Below are 22,389 nucleotides of genomic sequence, written 5' to 3'. Positions count from 1 at the left end.
ACTGGACTTCATGGCAGGCACCACAAACACCTTGTCCTCAAGGATGGCTGCAAAATTATGGGCTGTCCTGTGCTGATAGGGCACACAGAGAACTGGAAGAGAAAATGCACACTGGCTCTGCACCTGCCCTCATGCAGCAGGTCTCCTTTACCAGTGCAGAGCAATGGTGGGAGATGCCATGGTTCAACATGGGCACCCAGTTGTTAGGATAATTTACACAATGTGCCCGGTTTCAAGTGGGAACAGGTTCTGGAAAGGTTTTGATTCGGAAATGCCAACCTACCTCCAAGCTAAAGCAAACGTATCCTTAATGCTCCCTTATCCAAGGGTTAAATTTTTAGCTTGGGTCAGCATGGCACCTCACTTGGACACCACTGAGTGAGGGCAAAGTGCTTTTTGGTGCACAGATCTCTGTGATGCTCGGCTTTAGAGCTGCAGGTGGAATCATTTGCAACTTTGCTTGAACAGTTCACCACCAGAGTCCCTCTCAGGGCTGCTTGGCAGGAGGCAGCACCAGGCTGGAGAGCGTGGGATGCAGAGGATGGGGCCAGACCACCCCCAAACACTGCTCCCACCCTAACCACACTCAGAGCAGGCGCAGGCACAAGCTGAGCCAATGTTAACAAAATGAGAACGAGTTTTGACTGAGGCCTAGCAAATGGCAAGCAAGGGATGCACTTCAGCTCCTTGTAAGAAACCATTTCAGCTTCAGCCCTGCAGAAAAGTTCACTCTTGCAGAAAAAAAACCCAAGGCACAGAAATTTGCAGGCTGGTCCATCTGAGACCAGCATGCTTTCACTCGCGTTTCTTCAAGTTATTAGAAGATATAATGACAATATTAAAAATACCTCAGTCCTGGAGGGGATTCTGGGGTGAAACCATGCCCGGCCAGGCCCTGAGAAAGGCAGTAGTGGTGAGGGTGCAGGAGCAGCTCCCACCTCTCTGTGCACAGCTGCCAAGCTGCAGCCAGCCTGAAAGGCAAAGCCGAGGACTATAAGGCCACACACCGCTGATTATGCCTTTCACTCGTCTTCATTTGCTGATTGCAAGGCTGGGAAGGAGGGAGGCAGACAGTACAATTAAAGCAGCTGAAGGTTGTTGTCAGAGATGCAAAGCAGAGATGCAGTTCCCCAGCCTCCCAGCTGGCCTGTCACACCTCCTCCTCCGAGACCTCTGGGGACAGACTGAAACCCACCGTCTGACGCCTGATGGTGCTGGGCAGCATCAAGTCCTTGGTCCCTATGAGACAACAGAGAGCAGGATGTGCCCTTTGCAATGATCCTGGAAGAAAACAAAGCTAGAGCTGGCGCTTGGGCTGGCGTTGGAGCTGCAGCTCCCTGCCACGGGCTGAGTGATGCCCTGCGAGAGAGGGGGTGATGCTCAGTGTTAAATCACGCTAGCAGGGATCTGGGCCGTGTGTTTGAAGCCGCTGTACAACCCCCTCCCCGCTGGCCGCAGGGGCAGCAGCAGTGCATTGCTGCCCAGGGGTGACGCAGGGTCCTTGCCTGGGGCAAAGCTCCTGCAGCGGCAGGGACAGCAGTCGGGCTCCCTTGGCACAGCTCAGCACCTCCCAGATTGCCTACGGAAACATCCCGGGACCTCAAACACCCCTTGGATTTGTGTATTTTTTCAATCAGCCAACAGCTTGGCCTGACTTTTCCCTGTTTCTACATAAATACTTACAATTCTCCTGAAAAGGCCTTTTAAATTTTTCCATTTTAAATATGATCTGGAGGGTAAAAGGAGCAAAAAAAAAAAAAAATAGCTGTGTGTAGCCAAGATGGACAATATTGGCTGGCTATAGGATTTATGCTGCATCATTGTTATATTTGGCTTTTCCTAATGTCAATACCAACTGTGTTTATAAGGCTGCATTAAAAAGATAAAAAAGGAACCAGACAAGGACAGTGCAGGCCAAACTTTGGTACCAGTGAATCAGTTGAATATACAAAGCAGCCGCTTTAAAGTCCAGAATCAATATTTTCATTATCAGAGTGCTGCACAAAACACAAACCAGAGAAACTGGGGAGGTTTTGACAGGATTTTCTTTGGAAAGCCCTGGCTGGGCTCAGGCGGCCCTGGAGGCTGGGCTAGCGAGGAGTCAAGGCTGCAGGAAGCCTTTACAGGAGCTTTGTGATGGGAAACATCCAAGTGTTTTACGGCTTCACAGCTGTATGGGCCAAAGTGGAATTTACTGGGCTACAACTATTTTCCACTGGAGCTACTGGGAGCTGTAGCTGCTGCTCTGTGGGATAAATTTGTTCCTGTGGTGACTTGAATTTCCTCACATGAAGAAAAACATTTCCCAGCCAGTTTATGTGTCCTAAAATATACTGAGAAGGGGAAGGTCGCGCCAGACGGTGCAGAGCAGATAGTAACCCCATCGCTTGCACCCCTCCTGGCTGACTGTGCTGCCGAACAAACGGTGCTGCAGGGATGGTAAATTGTAACGCTGCCACTTGAAGAGTAAATTACTGCTTTGTGAGTGAAAGCAGCACGGTTAGTTTGTCAGATATAACTTGTTTCTGTTAGGAAGGAAAAGCTCAAGCCAAGGAGCTTCTCTCCACAAAAGCAAAATTTGTAAAGTAATTCATACTAGCAAGCTATTAGTTTTCTGATCAAAGCATGTTTAAGATTAATGGAGAATCTATCCGTATACAACATGTATATGCACATAATACCATGTCTCAGCCGCTGTCTAGCTCCAGGAGACGGCAAGGTGGGGCAGCAGTAAGAAAAGCTGGATTCACCCAGGTGGAAGGCAGTGTGGCACACAGACAGCTGACTTCGGAGAAGAAAAGAAAGAAAAAGCCAAATAAACCCAATATCAAAAAGGAAAAGCACCCTGAGATGCGAGAGTGCCTTGATGCTGGGCTCGGTTCGCCTCTCCTTCTTTGAGATTACCTTTTATCAGTTCACTATTGCAATTTGAGAAAAAGTCTTTGAAAATAAAATTGGAGTGAACTCTTAAACTCTAAGAGAAAATCCCACATGGCTATGATCTTCCAGGGTCCGCTTTGCTTTTGCCTGGACGCCTGCGCGAGGAGGGCCAGGCTCTCGAGGGGCTTCAAGCATCCTTGCCAGGGAGGGAAGACACCGCTAAGTCAGGGACACAAAAAATCCCTCAAGTCCAGCGCTGACCACCATGAACCGCTACTGGAAATCGCCATCCCATGAAGGTGACCCAGCGGCTCAGGCTGGGTATGAGGCGGTGTGAGAAGGGCAGAAGCAAGCCCCGAGTACACCCCTAGATACTGTCCAACAAGGTCAAGCAGCTCATCTCCCCAGCCTACGACACTCCAGCACCTCCTATTTATCCACCCAGCACCCGTAACTGCCTCGCTCAGAGCTTTAATCAGCTGCAACATAAATGCACGGGTGCAGCGAACTGATGGCAGCACGGAGGCAGCCTCACCGTGCTCAGGCTGTCTCATGGCGGGGGGCAGAAAAGTGGGCTGTGTGGGGTTGCCACCACTGCGGTGTGGGGCGGGGAGTGGGGGGAGAGTTGCAACCCCCCTCCCGTCAGACCCGGGCCCCGATGGCAGCTGTCGGATGCTGCAGGGGTGCAACCACACTTCTCGAAGCGCCTGCTCCACACGCCAGCCTCGCCAGCCAGCCCCAAGGGTGGTGGGGAGCTCCCTGCGCGGTTTCGTCTGGGTTAGGGCCACACGCCCAGTTTGGGAACACTCCTGCTGGGATGGCCTGTGAGCAGCTGAGGCCCTCCAGCCCGAGGTGGGCAGCCACGGATCGTGCTCCTGAGGACCCCCTCCCTCTTGCCCTGCGGTGGGGAGAAAAATGAGTCACCAGCATGTCCACAGGTGTGCTGTTTTGGCCCATTTCAGGGTGGGTTGAGCCTCTGGGGTACTCTCACCGCCCCCCACCATTCTGCCAGCAGAGCATGCTGGGGGGCATCCAGGACGCGGCAGAGGGCAGAAATGTCCCAGGAGAGCTTTAACTGGGGAAAACATGTATATATTGTGCAGTCTCCCGTCTACACCCATCCTTGGCTTCTTGGGCAACTCTGGCTGCCTGGTTTGCCCTATTCCTGCTCCAGAACGGCAGGGACTGGTTTGCCAGTCCAAGCTGACGGGATGTTGAAGAGGCCAGGCTGACTCAGCAGGGGCAGAGGGCTGTGACTCATGCCGGAGGGTGGATTTCACCCAAGCCCTTCCTGCCTCACTGCCTGCCTGCCATGATGCCAAGGGCGCTGGCTCCGTGGCGGGCTGCCGCGCGGCTGCCGGCCTCCCAGTCGGCAAGGTGATGCCATTGGGATCAGTGGTGTTTTGCACTAATCACCTGGATCTGCAAACCAGAGGTGGGAAGGAGCAGAGCGCCACAGGAGCGGCAATGCCAGTTTGCAGCGTGGGTGCGCAGGAGGCAGAAACATGCTGGGTGCTGCAGCCAAGTCCCCCTGGGATGGCGAGGACCCCCTGAGCTCTGCTGCGGGGAAGGCAGCGGGGATGCTGAGCCTGCCCAGCTAACAGGGCTGGGATGGAAACCCCAGCGGTTTGCAAACACAGCTCGGAAATGCCCGGCAGGTCAGGAGATGAACCACAGTGTGCCAGGAAGGGGGAAATGGAGCGGTGAAGTAGGAAAAAACTCTGATAAGGGCTTTGTAATCAGAACAAATATTGAGTGATTCAGCAGCAGCAGCAGACAGAGGGAAGGAGTAAAGTATACTTCTTGCAATGTTTGACTTGCTGGCTGCGACAGCGCAACAGGCTCAGACAAAGCAAAGCAGCAAATGCAGTAAGCAGGCAGCTCCCCTCATCGCCCTGGCACCTGCTCAGCTTCTGTAGCAGGGACCCCAAACACCTGGCCTCCGGGCTTCGTTCACCTGAAAAGATGCCTCCTCCTGCAGCAAGCGCGGGTCCCCGTCCCGCAGGGATGGCAGCAGCACTCGGCACTGGCCGCCAGGCAGGAGGCCAGCACAAGCAGCCGGGTTGTTTGCTGCGTGCCCCAGTATGCAAATAGTGCTGGCAACCCACGTTACCTCTTTGGGGATGTTGCAAGAAATGCAATCCCCTCCTAGCCAAGCCTCGTAACAGGGGCGAACAGACGAGCAGCAACCAAGTGTCCTGACAGCCTCTGTTACTTGCTCACACAGGGCAGGTCTGCCTTCAGCCCTCGTTTCACCGTGCTGGGGTGCAGTCCCCCCAGTACTCACACCACCTGGGCCCGAAGCTTGGTGGCTGGGTCAGTGCCCGGCACAGCTATTGCCTTTCATTTCCCCCCAGATCCCCACAGCAGGCAGTCAGGAGAGGGCTTGCTCACTCTCTTTCCTGTGGAGGCACTGGGACATGTCACGTAATGCTCCACAGAGGCCTTTGCTGTGCTCAGGCTTTGAAAAGCTGGTGGGGCTTCAGGTCACAGGTGGGCTTTCCATCACCACTGTGAGGAATGCAGGAGCCCAGGCTGAGCACCCCCCTTCAGAAACTCAGACCTCTTGAATGAGGTCTTGAATGAGACCTAGAGCTGCGATGTAAGAAAGCAAACAGGGGGAAAAAACAGCCCAACCTCAGCACCTCCCAAACCCATGACCCAAAGTTTACTTCTGAAAATCCAGGCTCTCACCCCATACATAAACCACAGGCGCACTTCCTGCTGGCTCCACCCTCGTGCCCATGGCACGGCCATCGTCCCACAACACCTGGCTGGCAAAGAAATATTCATCTTTCCTAGCAGAGGCCGATGCCAGCTGGGGCCCTCTGATGTGTGGGACCCCCACACCTTCAGCCCTTTTGCTCTTGGCTGTTGCAGATGGGCCATGGCTCAGAGGAAGGCTGGTGAGACACCTCTGGTGCCTATGGAGAACCAGCAAAGTTCAGGGGCGGGGAGGAAACAGCCAAAATGGCAACAAAAAAATAGTAGTGGATCATATGGATCCCCACACCATGACACAGAGGAGACTGAGGAGGTTCCTTGGTTGCACGTGTCCTTCCACACTCCCTGCACCCTTCCCACCCGTTGTTCCAGCTGGGAGAGCCCAGTGGGATGTGCCACAGCGGGGCTGGGCTGTGCGTGCAGTGGGGCTGACAGCTGCTCTGCCGGAGCTACACGGCAAGGAGTGGGAACCACTGCCTGCGCTGGGAGCACCTACCTCCTTCCACGGGGAAGGGTGAGCACCCCCCATGGCGCTGAGCGAGGGGCAGCGCCTGCCCTCCCTGCCGGCAGCGGAGGGGGCTCCCAGCCATGCCATTGCCAAAGCTGGCATTTCAAAACCATGGCAGCAGTCTGCTCACATGGTGTGGACCATGATGCATCCCTAGCCAGATGGGCAGAGCTCTGCTTATCTACACCGGCTTCCAGCGCCGACTGAGCGAGCACAGGAGCAGCTTGGCAAGCTGCGTAAAAGAACACCAAGCAACCCCCAAAACAAAATATAGGCACAAACAGTGATAAAATCAACTTTTCAGAAACCGCTTTTACACTTCCTCCTTGGTACAATGCTGGTCCTCCCCAAACAGGGAGCTGAAACGCTGCTGGAGGATCATGGGCAACAACACAAAAGGAGAGGGAGGAGGATAAACAGGACAATGGGAAGATCATGTAGGTACCGAGCGAGGCACATCTGCTGGCTGCCGCGACTGAATGTGGATTTGCAAAGACTTGTCCAGCGACTGACCAACCTGCAAGTGCCAAGGTGCAGCAGAGCATGACCTGCTAACCAGACTACTGAGACGGAGTCCTTCCGAGACCTGTGGTCACTGGCTAAGTTGCAGGGAAAAAAAACCAAGCAGAGGATTTTACCCCCCTGGAAAGCACAATTCATGGGACAAAAATGCACGGCCCTGCTGTTGCCTCACCGTCTGAACTTCCCCGTCAGCGTAAGTCAAATATCACCGGGATTACAGCAGCCACCACCGACTGCAGCTCCTGCAGCTGGCGATGCATGGGTTCTGTTTTGCGGCTGGGGTTCATCGCTGCGGCTGCAGCCCTGTGCTTCCCCCCCCACACTGTACCTCCCCAGCCGCCTCCAGTGGCTTTGCCAGTGAAGAGGGACAGCAATAAGTGGGATGTGGCATGAGTCCGGGAATGTGTTACCAACATGCTGGTCTGCACGTGGGGAAAACATGAAATGTGTGTCACAGGCTTCTTGCCGTGGGTGCTTGCTGCTAAGCTGACTCTACACTGAGATTTTGTGCCCCATCTTCATAGTCCTTTGCCCACGGGAAAAGAGGTAGCGAAACACTGGGGACCTGCCAAGAAAGCCCATAGCTCTGGCAGCCCCGCCGGAGCCTGGTGAAGAGCTGCTGCCATGCCACACACTGCCCCGAGACTGCCCAGCGCCTGTGCTGGCCACCACGGCCACTTTCCCTGCCCACGCCCCGGCCCCAGCCGGCCGCCCGGGCAACTTGGTAGTGCAAGAGCCATGGCCCGTTGCATCATCCTTGCTCCACCTCCCTGGGGCAGGTCTCCATCAACCCCAAACCTGGCAGCTTCCCCTGGGGCATCTTCACCAGATGGCCCCAGATGGCTGAGAGGAGCTGGGGCAAGGCTTGCCTTGTGTCCTGGAAAATAAAGCGACGTATTGAATTGTTTCCTGGTCCCATGCTATGCCAAAGTCAAGACCTTCCCAGTTCCCAGTGAGCAGCACCAGTTCCTGGTATTCTCCTGAGACAGAGTGGGAGCACCCTCCTTCAAGACCTCCGTGCCAGCTCCTGCCTGCTTGCAAAGACTTGCCCCAGAGGGACGGGGTTGATGGGTTTTCAAGTGCCTGGGAAGGGCTGTTGTGGGCACATATTCAGCTTTACCATTGCCAGTAAGACCATTTTATTCAGATTCCTGGGAGACCAGGAATGAAGGCAAAAGCGGAGCAATTAACCTCTGAGGAAAGAATAGAGAGGTGAAGGTTTAAGGGCAGGGCAATTGTTTCTCAGCAAAGCGAGGCTCGAGTGCTGCCAGGAATGCCTCAGTAATACCGTGAGAGACAAGCTGGTCCAAAAAAGTAGCTCCCCTTGGCCTGCAGAGCACCCAGAGATGCTGCACATCCTTCTCCATGGCTACCCGCTGCCTTTCTTCTGGGCTGGGAAGCATGGCAAAGCTCTCTGTTCTCCTGGCCACCAGCAGCAGGGTGGCCTGTGGCTCTACCACCAGCCTGACACAGCAGTCTTAAAAGCAGAGGCAAACCCTCTTTGCCTAAAAATAAAGTCATCAAAAGCTTTTGGCTTGAGGGAATCCATGAAATGACCTTGGGGCACCCAGATGCATCTCAGGGGTGTGGAGGGAGGGAGCAAAGCCATCGCTGGACATCGCTGTATTGCACCCACAATTTTTCAGGCCTTCCTTTGTAGGCTTTTCTATTTTTGACCTTCCGCCTAATCGCATAAGCTGCTTTCTAGAGTAACTACAGCATTCGCAGCTTTCATTGACTTCCTCTGAAAACACGAGCCAGGACTGCCAGCAGGGAGATGCCAGAGCCGCGTTTGCTTTGCTATGATTTACTCACCCGGACGGTCCATGGGCTTCAAACCATGCCGGGCAGGCAGCCGGGCGAGTGAAGGCCTAGCAGTGTCTGGGTGGCATCTGCCACTGCATATTTTGCTGGTGACTAAGAAGCAAAATAGCTGATAAAGGAAGAGAGCTGTTTGTTTACAACTCTCTCCACACAGCAGAGGCTTGTCGAGAAAGCCCAATCACTCTCCACTCCACAATAAGCAGTGGGCGTTGGGTTTTAAAAAGCATCTCGCCATGACCTTGATGGCCCATTTTATGCATTGGTGGCATGGAAGGGAGCCCAAAGGTGAAAAGGCTTAATTAGTAATACTTCAAGCTGATTACTACAGCCCATATATAGGGTGACCTGCATCTACTATCACTTAGCCTGGTAATGACTAAGTACAGCATGTGGTTTAAATATCTCCCTAATGCTAAAGCTAAATGCATCTATAGTCCTAACCCTCTAATTGACTGATTCTAAATATGATAGATTAGCTTTCCATCTCATTATATGTATCTAATCAGGGGATGAGGGCGTGTATACCCTTGGACACATGGTTTTTCACTTCTACTGCCCTACAACGGCAATTAAAAGAAAATTACTTGTCTACTCGGGTTTGTTGCAGGCTTATCTTGTACCCTATCTCAGAAAGCTGCTGGACTCACTTTACGATGATAATAAAAATCAGCTGCAGAATCCTGCTTCTATGTGGACACAAAGATTTAGAAGCGTAGGTGTTGCCTGTGTGACCTTTGCCTGATGACCCGACATCGGTGTGGGGCTCTTGCCACCCGTGGCCACTGCCCCATGGACAATCAGCTCACGGGCAGCAGTGCCCAGTGGGAGAGACTGGGAGCAAGGAGCAGGGGAGGGTCCTGGCACAAACTATAGCTTAGGCTTCGGTTGCCCGTTCTCAACTAGGATGCTTATTTAGATATTGTCTAAAAGAATTTTCCCAGTTCCAGCAACCAGCTGTATGGGGTGCCTTGTCCTGTGGCCATCAAACCCAGCTGTAAGATCCTGCACATCAGAAGCCTCCACTCCCCCAGGAGCTGCTCACCGCAGCCCCAGCCTGAGCACTCCACAGCAGGTGGGTGGAGGACTAAGGCAAAGTCCCCGAGTGACCTCATGGGCATCTTCCAGCCCAGCTGAGCACTAATAGGCTTGCTGCATTTAGGCTTTCACTCCAGGTCTGGGTAGCTCCGGGCACCTCCTTGCTCGTGCCTTGTCTCTGCCTAGGAACCAGTCTCCAAAGCAGGGTGCTACGGGTCAGCTGCCTGGTGTGAACTCCAGTTGCTGCTGGGGGACTCCTGAGCCATTTGTTAGTGCTCAGGAGTCCCCAAGAGAGGCTCATGCTCCTCCAAAACCGAGGGGCATGAGGGCTTGTTTTGGTTGCATGAGGGCCAGATTTTGAGGGTGACACCGACAGGCTACCTGGGGACCTCCCCCTGCCCCAGGAGGCATGTCCCCTCCTGCTGAGAGGAGAGAGCATCTGTCCATCCCGCCCACCCCTCTGCCTGGGCATGGCTAAATGGGAAAAAGGAGGAGCTCACCAGCTTTTTGCCCAAGATGCCTTCAGAGAACCTGAGGATCACCCATGTCTAGCCAAGCTCCATTGTTAGCACAGCCATGGGTGCTTCGCTTCCTCTATGTTTAACCCCGTATAGATGCTACCGAGCCAAAACAAAGGCCCAGACACCTTTACAATCACACTGGCTGGTCCAGACCACCACCGATAGGTCTATATGTAGACACAGAGTAATTCACCACGGGGAGATGAGCCATGTTATAATTCTGTCATTTTCCACTTAAGTGTCCCAGGCACTGATTGCAGTTTGGGGATTTTCCATCTCAGACAAATTACCAGGCTCCACCAAAATAAGTGAGACAGCCCCATTTTGGATTACAACATCGTCACCAGATGGGCACCACAGAGCTCCCCTCGGCGTGCGCGAGGGAAATGCCTGCTGCGGGCAGGAGACTCGGGGCCACGGTAAATGGTTGCACTGCAAGGAAAATTAAAGGAGTCACGGTAGCAGATTAGAGATGGCATCCCGAGCTGGCAGGGGAAATTCTTGCTCATTAGAAGCAAAAACAAAAGACAACCTTCAACTGCCAGGGTGTAATTTAGACGCAGGCTCTATGTGGCAATTTTCATGGGTCTGCAGGGAGCCCGGGTGAAACTTGGGGATGAAGGTTCCCACAAGTGGAAGGATTTTGCTAAAGTTCAGGCCCAGCTGAGCAGGTTTAAAGGTCATACTTGCCTATTTTCCCCGAGTTAAAACTGAGTTTTAGGCTACTGACATTAGCATTTGAAAGAGAACATTATCCTGTGACATAGGGATCACTTGACCAGTTCCCTCAGGCAGCTGGAGGGAGGGTTTCTCCACTGTCCAGGGAAGGCAGAAGCACCAAGCTGAACAAACCCACCACCTAGCCTTCCTTCTGGAGAAGGGGTTAGTGATGAGCACGAATAAAAGGCCTGAGAAGTGGCAAACAGAAAGGTTGCCCCAAGGAAAGCAACATGTTCAGATATGTCTGTCAGATAATACTTAAGCTCAAGCCCCACAGTGTGTTCACAGAGCTTAAAAATAATAGTGACTCAGCTCTAGGTGAAATACTCACCCACCCGTGATCCTGCCCTCCTGCCGCAAGTCAGAAGGTTTGAGCTACCAATGGCACTGCCTTCACTCCAAGTTTGGGAAACACCAACATACCTCAAGCTAAAGGAGACATTGGCCAGTCTTGTTGGCATCTGCAAACCCACCACCACCGTTCTTGGGGTGAACCTGATGCTGTGTGTCTGTTCAGAAGAAATCTGTGGTTAGCACCAAACTCTAATAAAGGCTCTTAATACTCTGTTTCTTCTAGACTGCCTTTGGGAAAAGAAAGCAAGAGCTTTCTGCAGAAGGTATCTCCGGGCAGTAGACAGGCTGGTGATGACTAGGAGGCCTGGAACTGCTTCCCATCCGAGTCTAGAAGCAGGTAAGAGGAAGAGACATACACCTGCCTCTGACTCCCAGCCCAACCACAGCACACCTTGGCTGGTCTCCAAAAAGGGCTTATTGACAACTCTTGCAATGTCCTTCTATCTTGCCATACGTGGTGGCTACGGTGGTGGTGTTGCTGCTGTTTGCAGTAGTTTGAAGATCTTGTTCCTGGAATCAACTGAGATGAAGGTGAAACCGGTTTCATTTCAGAAGCAGCACAGTTTTAGTTGTCACTGTTGTAGAAGAACTGAAGCTTTGACCCTGGTCCATGTTAAACATTTGGAAATAAGAAACCAGGTGATGAATAAACCCCTCATTTGAAGGAGAAGGGAAGGAAGCACGGGAGGAACTGAGTCACTAGTTTTGAGCAATCCTGAACTCTCTGCTACAATCTCTCAACTCCACTTGCACAAGGCCTGTTGCCAACAAGAGCCGTGGGAGCTCGGGGCTGGAGCAGGAGAGCTGACACCGCAGGCAAGTTCAAACGGTTTCAGGGCTACAACCTTCACACCGACATGGCACCTGTGGGAGCCCACCTGGCGAAGCCTCTGCCTCCCTCTCACCCAAGCTCGTCCCAAGCTTCCTTCCTGGGGTGAAAAGGTTTGGGGACGTGTCTCGCCAGTTCTGCCTGGCATGCCTTCCAACTTCCACCACCCCCGAGACCTGCGGTCCCCAAGCCTCCTTGAGAAAACTCCCCTCATGGAGGCGAAGGCATCCGCCCTCCCCAGTGTGGGTGCGGGCAGAGGTGACAGGGTGACTTTCTCGCATGTCTTCACTGGTTGCCTTCGAGAAGTGCCCGAGGCACTTCTGAAATAAGACTCCACCCTCTTGGTCACAACTCTGGGTTGTGACCCCGTTTCTTAGAGGACACCCTCCTGTCTCCTCTCTTTTCTAGCTTCTAACACAAGGTGTGAGAGGGGACATACCCACGCCTTCTCCCACAGCTTCCGGTCATATACAGACGTCACTGGGACATTGGCTGTACCAAAGTCCCTACCACACTGTTCAGGAACAGAAGACACCCAGATAGCCAAGCACCAACTCTTCTCCTTTTCCTCCCACGCTTTTCAAGCTCCTGCTCTTCCTCAGGCTTGGCTCCATCAGCCAGGACACTTCCCGCGGATGACGGCCCATGAGGAGATGCCGAGTGCTGTGCCCAGGGGAAGGCAGGAGGGGCAGCGGGGCAGCTGGCGAACGGCAGCTCGGGCTGCAGAAGGCAAAAGGTGACAGGCTTGTGCAAGGACTGATGCACAAGTTCAGAAATGCTGCTGAACAAGCCCTATGCACAGCAACTATACAGCACCTAAACGCCTCCCCAGCCTTCCTCTTCTCTTCCTTTGCTCCTGTGCCTCCTGTATGCTGCATGCCCTGTTATGTGGGTCTTGAGACAGGGAGGCAGGGGACCACACTGTGGTGACTATACACAAAGAATAGGAAGACATGGAAAAATACATAACCCATGCCCTCTGTTCTCACAGTTGTATCACCCACCTCTTGGTGTTTGGCATTTTCCTCCAAGCTCCAATGTCTGGCTTCACATCAATTCATGGACCCCAGCTTTCATCTGAAAAAATTATAATTACATGACATTCCAGCTCCTATTGATGTGGAGAAGTGCAAGTCAGAATAAAAAATATTCATAACTCAGATGTAAAAAAAAAAAAAAAAAAAAAAAGGCTTTGACATTTTATTATTTTGGAAAGCCCTTGATTTCTGAGTGAGCTGTGATTTTCAGACAACCTGACTCATCATTTCTGAACGCTTCGGTTTGGCAGCCCCATACATATTTAGTAATACAAACCCTGACTTGCAGCTTCCAATGAAAATCCTAATGGCATGATAAGACAGATATTCATCTCATTCACATAATTTCCAAATATCAGGAAATTTACTTAGCAGCAAGAGTTGTAAAAGCTGTGAAATGGTCTCCCTGGGAAGGAGCAGAAACCTTCTGACTACGCATTTGAACAGCTGAGCAAACCAACAGAGAGCAAGCAGCAGCGAACGGCTCTCTACTTTCTGGCCAGTGGACAGGGTGGATGATCCCAGACACGTTTTCCTCTTCATTTCTCCTGGCTCTGGGTATTGCTAATCAAGTCCTCATACCACAGTCACCGGAGCCTCTCTCATGTCCAACTGGAGAAACAGCAACTTCTGCAGAAGCACGCAGCTTCAAGGGAAAATACAGTTGCAAACCATTTAGGACTTCACAAGGAGTAAGGAACCTGTGCCAGTCTTTGAGAATGCATTCAAAGCACCTTGATCCAACAGTTAGAATTGCATTTTTTACATTAAAATCCCTTAGGCGCTTGGAGTCTGTGAAGTTTTTTTTTTCCCATTGCCTATCAAGCAGTGGTATTAAAAATGAAGTCTTTGGCAGCACAGCCAGCCTGAGTAGATGCGAGATGATTTTCATCTATTCATTCTAGAACATCTGCTTCTTACCCTCAGTTTTCAAAGGCCTTGAATGAGATGTAGGCCACTGAATTTTATTGCTAAATTTCATGAACCTCTTTGAAAATGAAAGGATTGCACAGAACAGAAATTTAGAGACATCAAAGGGACCTTCCCTTTTCATGCAAGCACTAAAAACAGTGCAAAGGGAACCAATTATAATTTGCTCTATTGCCAGTTTTCACCGTGGAGCAAATACAAGCATTCTATGCTTTAAACCTTACAAACCCGTGGCTGCCAGCTTAATGCACTCCTAAAGCCAGGACCAAATTAACAGACTAAAACCATCTTGCATCCATTCAGGCGAGCAATGAAGCCAAAAGAGCTGGCAGGCTAGCTCATGAAAAAAATCCTTCTTTCTTTGTATCCCTGCTTTGTTTTTAAAAAAACATCAGTATTTCTTTACTCATTCAATGGCAGCGTAAACACTAATTCAGCTTTTTCAAAAACGAAGCTATTGCATAGGTACTTTTTATTGAGCTGATCTTCATCCATGCTGCCGACAGAGTCTGGAGGCAGAGTCTGAAATGGCAGCTCCTCGTAAAAAGTATGAGAGAGTTCAGGGATCTCAGCCAAATGTGGCTGACTCAGGATCTGCTGACTCGAGCGGCTGAAATCATGACGTAGACACGCGAGTTCCAGGCAGGCACTGGAGGAGAAGAGCTGCCCTGAATTATGAAGCAAGGTGAAACTGAGAAATTGTGAAAATCAAGGAAATTCCTTTAGAGCAGGACACTAGGCTTCTAGCCCAACCCAGAGCTGCACGTGTGCTCTGCAGTCAGTGGCGCTCGGGTGGAGGGACCCCGGCGCTGGAAATCCATGAAGAGTGAGCTGGGGAAGAACTCTGCGATCTGATCCCTGCCCCGTCAAGCCAACAAGCCCTGGGCCAAAGCAGGTACAAGCCAGCCAGGGCAGGAGCTTTTCCTGCTCCCAAGGGTGGCCTTGGACACCGGTTTGTATTTTCCAGAGACCTACAAGATTTCTGATTTCCAGTTCACAAAACCCCTAGGAGCACCTGCGGTTTCCACCTGCCAGGCTGTCAGGACGCAGATCGGTGGGTGTTGCTACACTGACAAGGTCTCCAAAGGTGACTGTAGCACAATCTTCGTACTGTCAGTGGTGTAAGCAAAGCTGCTTGGACCCTGGGGCCGTGGGGATGGGATCACATTATGGTGCCGAAGGCAACACTGTGGCACCAGCTTCTCCATGATTCCGTAAGGCCTCCAGAGCGCCAAGTAATAACACAACCAATGAAACCCTGGGATGATACCAACGTCCTGGTAAAAAAGTGTATCACGGTCCTGGTTTTGGCTGGGATAGAGTGAATTTTCTTCCTAGTAGCCGGTAACAGTGCTGTGGTTTGGATTCAGTACGAGAATAACGTTGATCACACACTGGTGTTTCACCTGTTGCGAAGTGGTGCTCACCCTGAGTCAAGGACCTCTCAGTTTCCCACGCTCTGCCAGTGAGCAGGGACACGAGAAGCTGGGAGGGAGCAGAGCCAGGACAGCTGACCCGAACCAGCCAAAGGGATGTTCTGTACCATGGACCGTCACGCTCAGTATATAAACTGGGGGGAGCTGGCCGGGAGGGGCCGACTGCTGCTTGGGGACTGGCTGGGCATCGGTCAGTGGGGGATGGGCAACTGTATTGGGTTTTATTTCTCTCTCTCTTCTTGTTGTCTCCCTTTTCTTCATCATTATCATCGTCATCATCATTATTATAGTTCAATTATTAGACTGTTCTTCTCTCAACCCATGTGTTTTACCTTTCACCGATTCTCCTCCCCATCCCAGCAGGGGGGCAGGGGGGGTGAGCGAGCGGCTGCCCGCTACTTAGTTGCCAGCTGGGGTTAAACCACGACAATCACTTACTGTTCTCCTGCACTGATCTCCAGGGAAGTAGAGGTTGTTCATAATCCTCGACAGTGGAAGAGTCAAAAAGCTGTCAGCACAAAATTAATAGCCAGTTCTGGTGCTCCCACTCTCGGTGGCCAGCTCAGCCGCACTTACCCCTTGCCAAGTGAGCACGGCTGCAGTCATCACACTGGGAAAGTGAGTGGGAAACTGAGTGAGGAGTTGCCTAGGGTCATGTCTGCCCCAGACAGGTGAACACTACACTTCATTCAACACGTGAATAAGATGCTACAGTAGCCCCCTCACGCAAACGCATTCATCCCTGTACCATTTCTTCCTAGATGGGAAAGCGATTCAAGCTAGCCTGCACGACTAGTTCTTGAATCATTTTTCTGGATATCTGCTCTTCCTTCCCCCACTTAACACTTACAACCTGTCTTTCCTCCTCTCTTGCCCCACTTTGAAGGAGCTGGCTACCTGTAGGCCAGCAAAGGGATGAGAGGCTGGCTGGCTGCAAGGTGGCCAGAAGATGTCCATGGAAGGGAGGGAAGCCCAGAGGATGAAATTATGCTTACGTGAAAGCGGAGATGCAGGAAAGGAAGAGGGAGAATTGGTATAACATACAAGCACGAGGGCAAGAAGAATCCGAGGGTAACTGAACCTCTGCCCCACCTCCCTAACAGTTCCGCGGATGGTTTAGGAGTAGAAAGGACTCAATCAAGCACAGAGGGCTTGAGGGGGAGGGGTAGCACTTGTATGTAGATCTCAGCTTTGATTTCTTATTTCTAACTTGGTGTCACAGCAGGGGAGCACATACACACTGGTGGCTCGGTACTGTAATGGGGGTTGTACCTGTGTAATCTCCTTGACAAAGGCTTCTGCTCCCCTGTGTCACCTCCACAGTTGCAGTGGCCTGTGCAGAAGCATCCCTCTCTGCTGCACCTCACCCTTCTCTCAAGTTAAAGCATATGACTAGCTTTACACAAACATGATCAGCTTTGCAAGAGGTTAGAAACCCTTCTCCAGTAATTCATAGCTGCCCAAGGAAGAGCCACTAATCCTGACATACAGCTTCATCCCCAACAAGGAGTGCAAAGGTATGCCGAGAGCTACAGAAAAATCATCCAACTTCCAGAAGAGCAGGGAAAGCACAGAACCATCTCCTAGAGCATCCGGTTTCTGCAAACTGCGCTGAAAAACTGTCTCAGTCTGCCTGTGGCCGAGGCTTGAGGCTGCAACTGATAAGAAGTGCCCTGTGAGCAATAAGCCCTTAAATCAAACCAAAGTCATCCTGTTTCTTAGATAATGTTTATTGTTCTCATGGCAGAAAGCTGTCCTTTTGTGTCACCTGTTGGCTGACAACTCTGCTTTCAAGCAGTCTGCCAGCCCTATGGCTCCCATTGCAATAATGCTACAAATAATTTAAGCGCTACCACTTTGGATCAAAATTTTAATGAGGCACTATACCCACAAAAGGGGCTCTGTATAGCATAATTAAATAGAAAGGGTCTAAATAAACAGTAAGGTTTTACAAGTTACGTTATAGTTGAAAACAGCTGGGAGGCAAAGAAAGGAGCATTGAAGATGCGTGATGTAAAAAGGCATTTCACAGAATGCAAACACTAAAACTTTTCATATCGCACGAACGGTAAAACACTACGAGCACGTGACCTCCCTTTGATTTGGAAGAATCTGTGTGGGGCACAGGGCATTTGTTTTTTTTTTCCTTCTGCTAGTCAGCACAATGAAATATTTCACATGGAAACCCAAACAGTGGCAAAGAGAGCCATTTGTCCTTCAGAAAGAAATAAATACTGCAGGAACAGGTAAAATCAGTAGGAACATCTGGTTCAGTCAGGCCATGTGATGCTGGATCACAATGCCAAAACACTGGACAGTGCTGGGACTCCTCCAAATAGTCTTGCAAACAATTAGAACTGTAACAAGTCTGTTTGGCTCAGAGCTGCAAGACACTTGTTTCATGCTCATGCCTACTCCTTGAATCCACTGCAAGCGGTGACATTCAGGCTGAGCCGACCAGCTCAGCATTCAATTCTCTGTCTGCATCAGCTATTTACAATATCACGTTTGAACAACCCCCGTCAATATTTGATCCAAGAGCTGCATAAATCCTACAAACACGAGAAGGTTTCAATTTCACATTAAGGTAATGCTGAAAGCGGTGCTGCTGTATCGTGTAAAGTCAGTGCACTGTTATTCCTCGAGAATGAAATTTCTGGTAAACGTAGTTTTCATTTCATTTCCCCCCAGTCCTCTCAGCAGCCCTTTCCCAGAGCCGTAGCTATTCCTGCAGTTCTGGGCTTGTGAATGAAAAGTTTCTAAATTCATCTTGGTTTATCATTGGAAGAATTCCTTCTTCAATGGGAGTCAGAATGGGCTCCTCTTTTATAAAATCTGGATCAAAGTTGCTCACATCATCTTTGGATTTCTGTCAAATAGAAAAGACAAAGGAAAGAGATGTCAGAAGTATGTATCATCTGCTTGATCCTTACTCTGCATCTTTAATCTAGTCCTGAGTGGAACGAACCACCACCACCATAACCCAGGCTGAACTTGCTGAAAGCTTTTCCAGGGGCTGGAGTGGTGCAGCTGAGTGCTGCCACAGAGCCTCTTACAGGGCAAAGCCTTTTAGAGCCTCTGCAGGCTCCTGACAGGGAAACGTCTCTCTGATTTAACTGACATCACCTCGGATGGGTTGCCTGCCCAGACATGGCAGGGCAGGGCACATAAATCAGTTCCCTTCTTCAAGCTGCAGCACGGACCCAGCCATCTGAAGCAGTTATCCGTCTTGTTTCCAATTAGCTGACTCCACACAGTCCCTTCTTATCTGCAGAGTGTCTCAGCTGGGCTTTGGGAAGTGGGGGGGATACACTCCTCTACGTGCAGGCCATTACATTTGCACAATAATGAATTACTGGGCCGTGGGAAGACAAATGGCTTGTGTCCTGGTGCTGGATTCCTGCGTGCCACAAAGTGGGACTGTTTACAATGCACACACACAAATGGGGCTCGTGGCACATTTTGACAAGGCGTGTGTTTTCCCTGCATCCAAAACAAGACGTTCCATTGACATTGAAGTCTAATGTTCCCAGATACTATCCAGCTCATGGTGGACTGAGGAGGCTCCCTTAGTCTTTGACTGAGGCCAAGAAACAACTCAAAAGCCTGATCTTGAGCTGCCACAGCTCACCCAAATGCCTGATCCTGCACCCAGTGATCTTCATGGAGCAGGACTGGGTTGACGGTCGCCACTAAGAGCTTGCAGAGTGACCTCAGCAGGAGCAGCGTGAGACAAAGCCTCTCCAGGCAACAATTTCCAAAGGCAATGAAGCCACAGAGACAACCTTGGGAAGGCTGTCCATGGAGAGCAGCACTCTTCTATCACAAAGCATCCTTAGAGCTGTGTGGCGACACTGAGAAAAGGGGCAGCGTTGTGTCCTCTGCTGCCTGCCAGCCGTCTGAACCACCCAGCTGACAGTGGCCTGAGCAGGGACTACTGTGCTGGGTGCTGTACAGAGAGAAGAGAGAGAGCCTAGTTGTGAAGGGCTAGGTGGAGTGTGCAGGATGAGGATTACTTACCCAGTTTTGTATTTGGGGCAAGGCAAGGGGTAGCTAGGTGCCTGATGTGCTGCAGTTGCTTTTACAAATCTACATCTTTTGGCTGAGCTGCCTCTGCAAATCCAGCACGGAGGGGAAAAAAAGGTGACCTGTACAACGTCAGGTGGCCAACCAGCAGCCAAGCCAAGGCCAGAGACCTCACCTCCTGGCTCCTGGGCCAGGGCTTTTGTGCCGAGGCTGCCCTTCCTTCACCTCCTTTCCTTTCTCACAGGAATAAATCTGCTAACATTGCCCAGAAAAGAAAAAAACCCCAAACAACAGGAATCCCTTTCCCCCACCCCTCCTTCCCACGTACAATTCGAGGCCTGAATGGTGGCTCCATCTGACGCTGGTTCAGCAGGTCCCAGTCCAGATCTTTGAAGTAGGGGTGCCGCAGAATCGCACTCTCGCCGCCCAGCCCCAGGCTGCCCAGCCGCATGTTGGGGTTCTTTGTCATGAACTGCAAAACAAAAAGGGCTGTTTGTTTTCTCCCATCCGGCAGGGCCACAGAAGAGGGACCTATTAGCAGTTGCACAAAAGCTTGTCCTCAGCTTTCCTGTTGAACCCAGTAGCTGGCCAGACTTCTCGGTTTCATTGTACTGGAACCGCATGCAAGGAACTTGACTCACTCTCTAGAGGAAGAAGTTGGGGTGTATTTCTCCTTGGTCCTTTTTCTTTTGGTAAATCCTTGGTTACCACAATAAGAAAAGAAAGTTGAATTGCATCATTTGCAACATTATAAATGTTGCACGGTGGTTTTGGTGGTTATTTATTTCTGTATTAATTTTTCAAGAATACAAGCTTGCTCTCAAACGCTGCTCACCAGCCAGCCAGGTTTTGGACTGGAGTCGGCCCTGAGCTGCGTCTTTTTCCTAAACCTCAGCCTGCTGAAGCGCAGCCAGAAGCCTACGCTTTCCTTCCTGTCATCTCGGGAAAGAGAGGAAAATGAGCAAGGCACTGGCTTCTGGAGTCCCCCAGACGCTGAGCAGATGAGAGCAGGCAGGTGACTGTCTCCTCTCTCGACACTGAAACACTAAAAGAGGATTTCTTTTATGTAACGTTTTTACTCTGCTACCACTGAAAAGAAATCTCCAACCCCAGCCAAAGTGCCCTGATTTGCCTTTGCCTGGCAGCAACGAGAAAAGCCGTACATCATGCACACAGCACGAGAGGGTCCCGGCGGGTGCCCTTTACATCCCAACAAGAAAGATGACATGTGAATGCTGTGGATATTTCTTAAGGAGAAGGGAAATACTGGGGGAGGAGGGGGATCCTTTTGCCAGGCAGGAAAACAGCTAGTTGGCTTGTTAATTTAGGATTATAGTTCTTAAAAAAAATCAGTAAAAAACAATCTCTCCCCTCCCCTCAAGTATTTCTAATTCATTAGAGAAATCAGGTTATGTTTAAACTGGGAAAACAGCCGCTTTTATTTGCCTATTGAAACAGCAGCATAAAGTAAGCGGAGGTGTCCAGACGATTTCCTCGAAGATGAAAGAGCATTATGTTTAGCAAATAGCTGAACCAGCCAAACCAGACAATCGGTCACTGTTTCAGGAATGACCGAGTCTGCTGCATCTCAGCGATGGTGAAGTGAAAAGACGGGGAGGTGCAGCGGGAGACCAACTTCATTCTGACTGTAGGAGCTTTTCAGAAGGTACAAATTCTCCTAGGACGAGTGGATAAAAGGCCTAGTCATTCCCTGCCTAGAGAGAAGACAAGGAGAAGACAGAAAGCTGCCAGATTTATTTTAGAAGTCTCCCCCGTACCCTGTCCTGAGGGGGCTTCAGAGCCAAAGCAGATGGGGCATCAGCAGCTGAGACCTTGCAGGACACCAGACTCTGCTGACATGAGCCCAAAAACCCCAGCTCCAGCCTGACCTCCTGAGCCTTTTGAGCATGTGTGCTGCCATGGGATTCCCTATAGCAGAACTGTTTTCTGCCATTCCACCCAAAACATCAGCAGAAAGAGCTGCCGAGTGCATCCAGATTTGTAAGATCAGTCCCCAGGAGAGGAGCAAAGCTGAGGTGGCTCTCTGCAGCTGGGGTCTTCCCATGCTTCTCAGGACTCTTCAGCCCTCAGTCCTGCAGCATTTCCAGGGGCAGGCCCGAGGACAAGCACAACTCCTCTGTCTTCCCAACCCCTTCAACCTGTTCTCCCTTTCTACCAGCAGAACCTCAACACAATTTGTTTCCCAAAAGACTCTGCCCCAAAATTTCTGTGGACTACTGATCCCCAGACAACAGCTTGGTTTCCAAACAAGAAATGGGTCAAGCCAAAATCTCTGAGCCCTGGTTCAGACAAGCCTTTGCAAGTCTTGAACTCAACTTCTTTGGTTTGCAAAACAGGCCAGAAATCTCCTGGCAGCCCTGTTTTTCTCTAGAAATTCCTTGCCCAGCTTCTTTGTCCCCACAGATGGATATCTGCACCTCACCAGCTTTTATTTGCATTGCTGGAACACCTAGAAAGCTCAAACAAGATCAGAGCTTGCTGGTGCTGAGAGTGGTAGAGACCAAAACAGTCCAAAAAGACAAGACAAAAAAGAGAGAAGAGCTGGGAATAATTCCCATGTCTCCCAGCTCCTGACCTACCGCTGCCTCCATTATACCAGGAAGCTTCTGCTAAATGTGGAGAGAGAGAAAAAAAAAAAAAAAAGAAAACAAATAATCTCTCAAAAGGGCCGGTAACATGCTTTGCTTAGGTTCCCATTCATGCTCTACCATATAAGACCAAGACACAAACTGGACCGCCCATTCCCAGACCAGTTCAGAGCCCTGGGATATAAAAGTGTGTTTACATTCCTATTTGCTTGCTTTATTCCACACGATGCCAAAATTGCACCAAGCGAAGGCATCTGATGCAGCAAGCCGAGAGCCAACGTAAATGCATTCCTGGCTGCTTAAAACACCTTTTTTTGTTCGGACAATGAGGATTAGGCAAGGGCCATTCCTTGAGGTGGGGCGTTTTGAGCTCTGAAGAGGTAAAACGTAACACTCAAACCAAAATAACTGTTCAAATTCAAGCAGCCAGCTCC

General features: G+C 50.8%; 1 protein-coding gene across 1 annotated transcript in view; it reads right to left on the bottom strand.

Annotated features, from left to right (window-relative positions):
- Positions 1 to 17,029: 17,029 nt before the first annotated feature.
- PRKCH (protein kinase C eta) overlaps positions 17,030 to 22,389 on the bottom strand; it is a 121,609-nt gene continuing 116,249 nt past the window's right edge. Inside the window, exons 13-14 of the mRNA XM_056346569.1 lie at positions 19,675 to 19,818; positions 17,030 to 18,189 (exon numbers count right to left, since the gene is read on the bottom strand). Of these exons, the coding sequence (XP_056202544.1) occupies positions 18,043 to 18,189; positions 19,675 to 19,818 (291 nt within the window). The 3' untranslated portion in view covers positions 17,030 to 18,042. The remainder of the gene's footprint in view (positions 18,190 to 19,674; positions 19,819 to 22,389) is intronic.

The sequence above is a fragment of the Falco biarmicus genome, chromosome 7 (assembly GCF_023638135.1).
Source record: "Falco biarmicus isolate bFalBia1 chromosome 7, bFalBia1.pri, whole genome shotgun sequence".
NCBI classification, from domain to species: Eukaryota; Metazoa; Chordata; class Aves; order Falconiformes; family Falconidae; genus Falco; species Falco biarmicus.
Note: the sequence above shows the minus strand (reverse complement) of the source record. Positions and strands in the feature narration are given on the sequence as shown.